The sequence below is a fragment of the Stegastes partitus genome, unplaced genomic scaffold, assembly GCF_000690725.1.
Source record: "Stegastes partitus isolate 25-593 unplaced genomic scaffold, Stegastes_partitus-1.0.2 Scaffold634, whole genome shotgun sequence".
NCBI lineage: Eukaryota > Metazoa > Chordata > Actinopteri > Pomacentridae > Stegastes > Stegastes partitus.
In genome coordinates, this window is record NW_007578365.1 from 211,287 (window position 1) to 217,820 (window position 6,534).

Genomic DNA, 6,534 nt, shown 5'->3' on the forward strand with positions numbered 1-6,534 from the left:
CTCGTCTTATCCTGGGACTTGGCAGAACATACGAGCGAGAATCACCAAAGCAAGCGTGACCTTTTGGGCTCATTTAAATTGCTGCTACTACAGTTGGAGGCAGATGATGTCTTTGCTGATAAGACCTTGGCCATTGAGGAAACTGCCTGTGGTGTGACACTGCCCTTGTCGTGGCAGCAGAAAAGCGACTTCCCTCCCTCCTCTTTTTTTATTTTGTGTGTTGTCTGTGTGCACTCCACTCCTTTATGTTTGTGCTCGTGTATGAAATGAGTCACCCCGTGTTGGACGAGGGGGGATGCTCCCTCTCTCCCTCAGGCTCTTTCTGAGTCACTCCTTCACATGGCTCCCCCGGGCCTGACGGCTTCACCATCTCTCCCTCGGCAGCCTCAGCCAAGCACAAAGACGAGGCCAAATACTGTACGGTCCAGGAGCTGAGAGAGAAGAAAAAAAAAGAGAAAACGAACAGCAAAACCTGCAAACATTATGCTATATTTAGAAACCTACTCAGCTTTGACAGCTTTGACCCACAGCTTTGAACATCACAAAGACTCCTTCAAAGCGCATTTGTGTTCGTACATTGCGGCTTTTGTCGAATCTATCGCAGATTCGGAATTGGCCCTGCCACTCCTAACCACTGTTCCTCTCTGAATAACAGGAGCGGACATTGTTCAGTGGCTCATGAAAAACCTCTCCATCGAGGATCCAGGTAAGCCTGCTTGAGAAACCTGTCGGCACATGTGCGCGCCAACGGGAGCTGGCGATTGGAGGCAATTTCAAAAAGCTGTGCCTTCTCTCGTGTCACCAGCCGAAGCCATCCACCTCGGGAGTCTGGTCGCCGCCCACGGCTACATCTTCCCCATCTCGGACCACGTCCTGACCCTCAAAGACGACGGAACCCTTTATCGCTTCCAGGTATGGAGAAGGGCGGGGAGTGTCCTTCGCGGGGAGGGCCTGTGAATGCTGAATGAGATGATGGTAGTTTATCAGAGGGATGTTTATTGCGTGATGCTAATGAGAGCAATCCCTCCTAAGCCTATTACTCACCTCCACCAAGGTCGATACTGTACATCCCTGCCGGACGCTACATCAGAGCGGGAGGTGGGCCTTCGGAAACGGGGGCAGCTTGTCGGATGGGGTGTTCTTTTCTATTTTTTTCTTAGCTCCGTCTTATCCAGCATGGACTTTGACAGGTCCCTGTGAAGGCTACGGGCTCCACGCTGACTCATTACTGTGACTGGGCCATTAGCGTCTTAATCCGGGCCAGTCAGCTACAGTAGGCAGGCTCCCCTATGGGAAGCGCTGAGCTGGCTGCACAGTGGCTCTGCACTTTTCACTGTCACCAGCCTCCACCTCCTCCTCCACCTCCTCCTCCTCCTTTTCCATCTACCTCTGAATGCATTCATTTTCACCCCTATTGCCAAAAGATTAAAAGCCATTATTGTGCACGGAGGCCAGCGTGCGTCGCGCTCACTCATTCAGCGGGGGGCTAAAAATATTCCCTCTGATGCTGTTGTGATGCAACAGGCCCACGTCATCAGAACCTCTAAAAAGACAGTGGATTTGAGATGTGTCGGCCGCAGCTGTGTTGTACAGGAAAAAAAAAATAGCGACAGAGGAATGTGTGCTAGTCTAAAAATACATGCGGATACTATACTGGTAGAAGACCCGAATCTGCAGCTTTATGCAACGCGAGGATCAATCTGAGCCGAGATGACAATGCTGAATGAAAGCTCTCCGCTCAAACATCCATCAGCGTCGGCCCTTTTGCTCTCGGGCTAATTGCCTCGATGAGAAATAGCGCAAAATGAAATATGTGTTAGATAACTTCTAATTCTGCCCCGTTATTAAGAATGCATGATGGAAGTGAGTGATCCATTATTAATGGACTTGGGAATGAACTTTGAATGTGTAATATCAGTTGCAATAGACAATTAAATATGGATAGGGAGAATATAGCTACCATCGCTCCCCAGATAGTTCTGGCGGACGTCAGAGATCATCATCAAACAAAAGAGCCGTCTTTTGACTTTTTCGCGCGGAGGGAAGCGTGGGTGGCGGGAGGAACGAGATTCAGACGTGTTGTTTATCTCGACAGCGCAAAAATAAAGGAATTATAATACTGATTATACCAGAAAATAAACAGTTTTGTTTCCTTGTCGTTCCCTTCCCTTCTGTTTTCATCAGTCTCCATACTTCTGGCCTTCAAATTGCTGGGAACCCGAGAACACAGACTATGGTGAGTCACACTCTTGTCTGTCAATTCTTTCTCCAAACCGCTCAGATCTCCCTAATGCCTTCAGCTGTCTCTCTCTTTTTCTTCGGCTCACATTGTGGATCCGTTGTTGACACTCACCGAGTATTGATCCGCAGGGCCATTCCCTGAAACGTATCTGGCCCCGCGGACCCCCCGCTGGGGAGAATCCAGCGGGGATAAGATTAGCCTAACAAAATAAAAAGGGGACAGTCGCTGATTTGACGACATCTCCGGCTCCCTGCGTGGCATTTACTCAAGGCTTGTTATTTCAGAAGGCAGCACATCGCCTGCCTGCTCCACTAAGACATTCATTAGTGTTGTTCGCAGTAAAGAAAAGAAAGGAGCACCATCCATTGGAAACATTCATGTTTTGTAGCTGCAAAGCAAACAACCAGTGTGAATCTTTCTCTTTTTCCCTCCTCCAGCCATTTACCTGTGCAAGCGCACCATGCAGAACAAAGCCAGGCTGGAGCTCGCCGACTATGAGGCTGTAAGTAAATTGTCATTTTCAGTTTTCCAGGGAGCTCTGAGTTCAATGCCATGGACCATAATGGGATGACACTCTGAATTCCCTTTTTTTCTTTCACTTTGCTGAGAAAGAAGCCGAAGCAGTGTCTTCTGGAGGCCTTGAAATGCCAAAATTCATCACAACAAAAAAAGAAGCCATAATCAGATTGTCATTTCTTTTTCAGAAGCCCCATTTGGTGGATCACGATGCAGCCATTTAGCGGCTCCCAAAAAAAGTAAACAAACACATCTATAGGTCCGCTTGGCAACAGCAGATCAATACCGTCTCCAGAGAGGCATCGCTGCAGTGCTGATCTCTGGCTGTTACACAATCCGCTGCACTTTAATATTCCAAATGACTCTGCAACTATTGTCCAGCGGACTTCCTTTTCTCTCCTATTCAGGTCACTTTATGCCTCCAGGCCTCATTGCTCTCACTGTGAACGTGCCTGTTAGTTGGAGCTTTTATTTTTCTCTCTGTCTCTTTGTAATGAGGCCACATAGTGTATCGTTGACAGATGCTTGTTTGGGTGTTATTAAGAACGCATAATTTCACTTGCAGCTTTCCTATGTGTACATTATGGAGCTTTAAAGGGTTTTTTTTTTTAAAAAAATGTCTCATGTGGTGCTCACTTGCACCCAGAAGAGTTTGTGTGATCGGAGATGATATGAAACGGCAGCTCTGGAATCAACGCAATTATTAAAAAGAAATTTTGACAATTGTAATAGAGACGATTTAAAAGTGTAGAATTGAGAACAGGGCTGCAAGGTGGCTCAGTGGTTAGCATCATTGCCTCACAGCAAGAAGGTCGCCGGTTCAGGACACCCAGGATCTTTCTGCGTGGAGGATTCAGCGGTGTATAGATAATGGATGGATGGATGGAATTCAGAACATTTCCGGTGAATCCATATCATAGCTAGCAAAACCCACATACGAGCACCTTAACAGCTCACCCTATGATGGGAAGTTAATAAAATAAAGATTTAGTTAATATAACAAGCTTTTAAAACACAACACACTCTTAAAGTACATTTACTCCTATACTACAATTCTCGAGTTTTTCCATTTTCTACGACTTTATAGGGACATTGTGTAGTTTCTACTATTTGTTAGAAAGCTGTAGTTAACTTGAGGATAAAGATTTTACACAACAGATTTTTTTAATGCAACACTCAAAGACTAAACTCGTCGTTTCCAACCTTTGTGGCTTCTTCCAGGGTCGCGTCTTGCTGCTAACAGCTCCGAGAAATAATGATTTTTCTCACATTCATTTCAAGAAATGTACAAATGATTCAATGTTAACCCCAAAGATGCTCAAAAAATAGATGCTGGTTTGCTCTTCTTCCCTCTTGCATTAATCATCTGATGAGTCGTCTCATTTATCTGCTGTCTGTATATAAAACTGTACGTAAAGGAGTTGGAACCTCCAACAGTAATGTGCTGCTCACACACCGATGCTTCACTACTAATAATCTACTGATGTCACAGGGACCAAATCAGTACTTTAATACTTCAGCTACATTTTGCTGCTAATGTTTAGGCTCTTTCACTTAAGTAGGATTTTTTATGTAGGGCTTTAAATGCAATGAAGTGTTTTTACTTGGGCTGTAAGGTGGAGTGGTGGTTAGCACCGTCGCCTCGCAGCTAGAAGGTCGTCGGTTCGCATCCCGGTGAGGTCACCAGGGGTCTTTCTGTGTGGAGTTTGCATGTTCTCCCTCTCTAAGTGTAGATAGACTGGTTACCTGTCCAGGGCCTGCCGTCACCCTGAGTCAGCTGGGATAGCGTCCAGGCCCCCAAGACCCCAGTGAGGATTAATTGGTGTATAGATAATGGATGGATGTATTAGTACTTCTGGTTCTATCATCAGCGCAGCATGTCTGTGTGGATTAATACCCACTAAAAAAAAAGTCAGTGTCAAGTTCAGGAGGTGGTTTGCAGCAGCTCCATGAACACAAGTGGTTTGAATCTCATCTTACTCTCTGCACAGAAAGTCAATTCCAAGTTATTCCTTTAAGAATTCAACGATTCTTGCAGTTGTCAGAGAGATTATTTAATCATAGCGTATACCTGTGTGAAACTCCAAACACAATCCAAAGGCCTTGGATTCAAACACCTTCTAATAATCCCCCTAAACTCTCCTCCACCTCCTCCAGGAGAACCTCGCCCGGCTGCAGAGGGCTTTCGCCAGGAAGTGGGAATTCATCTTCATGCAGGCCGAGGCTCAAGTCAAGTGAGTACATGCGTGCGCCCGACACGGCTTCTCCGCATCGTGTGACAGGTTGGAGAGACGCTGATGCGATCGGATTTATGCATGTATTCTGCTAACCTTTGGCTGCGTGCATGATGTTATTTTCCAAAGGAAGAGAACATGCCTCGGCGTGCGGCGTCAGTTGGCTGCCGGACCGACGCGGCTCTCATTAAAAATGCTGTTTTTCTTTTGCCCCGTTCTGACTGGAGGGCTGCATGCATTAAGTACAGCAGGTATTTTCCCTTTGGAGTTGAGCGTCGCTTCTCAGCAGCTCTTATTGCTTTGTAAGACTGCCATCTGGTGCCTGCAACATGTAAGCACAGCATCACTTCTTGTCCTCTTTCGCCTGTAAAAATAATCCTGTTCAGTGGCTGCTGTTTCGGGGCGATATGGAAAGCAACAACATCAGGGGAGCAACAATGCCGAGCGAGGAGCTTTGAGTAAATGTCAGTTATGTAAGAGCTCGGCCCCTCCGCCGGCGACGCCAGGCATCGCTTAGTGAAGTGAGCAGACAGGTCAAGACCCACGCTCCTCAGCTTTCTGCCCTTTAGTCCGGCCTGTCGGTGCTTAAAGTGAGCGTATGTGTGTGTCGGAGAGAGAGAGGCCTTCATTCTGAGGCATAATTTATTGTGTTTGAGCAGTTTGACCTGATATTTAAGAGGCGTGAGCTCCACATACGAATGATCTGTTTCCTCAGGATCGACAGGAAGAAGGACAAGGCAGAGAGGAAGATCCTCGACAGCCAGGAGAGGGCATTCTGGGACGTCCATCGGCCAGTGGTGAGTTACAACAAGAGGGTCGGATGCTGCAAAGACAGAAATGAGAAGGTCTGGTCTGAAGGTGGACAGTTATTGCTTTTAAAACAACCATAACTACAGATCCGGCTCCACACTCTGCTCAGCTGAGAGCCCCGTTTTGTTGTCGGCGGCGGAATCAGATTTGGTGCCAGTCGCTTTGCATACAAGCCTTTTGTGAGGCCGAACAGCGTCATATTGTGCGAGCAGGACAGACAATACATGATGGAGAGACGGCGTTATGTGACCCAGAAACATGCTCTGTCTCCCGCTGCCTCCCACAGCCGGGCTGCGTCAACACCACGGAGATGGACATCCGCAAGTGCCGGAGAGAGAAGAACCCACACAGGGTAAAAAAGGTGAGAGGAGGAGGAGACGTATCTGGTGTGTAAATGAGGTGCTGAAGCCTTGAATATTATCTCAGTGCTGATTTCTTTTTGTCAGTCGTCCAACACGGGGCTGTAGCCAAGACTTTAGGAACATTAAGGTCGCCTTGTTTTCATTTTAAAAGTGTTTATTTTAAATCAATTGAATAGCTGGGTTTTATTTTTTGTAGATTTTATTATTTTTAAAGGGGAGAAATATTCAATCCATTTACGCTAGATTTCAATTACATTTAATTAAATATAATTATATATCGATTTTATTAACAACAGTGTAAATGTATTTTAGTATAATATTTTTATAAACGGAAATACAAATAAATTGTTATTTTTTATTTTGTACCTAA

General features: G+C 46.0%; 1 protein-coding gene across 1 annotated transcript in view; it reads left to right on the forward strand.

The window, feature by feature from the left end:
• The window catches only part of LOC103363140 (regulator of G-protein signaling 6-like), a 19,401-nt gene that overhangs the window by 2,684 nt on the left and 10,183 nt on the right, over positions 1–6,534 (forward strand). Inside the window, 7 exon segments of the mRNA XM_008289761.1 lie at positions 605–706; positions 806–912; positions 2,185–2,236; positions 2,680–2,744; positions 4,916–4,992; positions 5,708–5,789; positions 6,089–6,163. Coding sequence (XP_008287983.1) covers positions 605–706; positions 806–912; positions 2,185–2,236; positions 2,680–2,744; positions 4,916–4,992; positions 5,708–5,789; positions 6,089–6,163 — 560 coding nt within the window.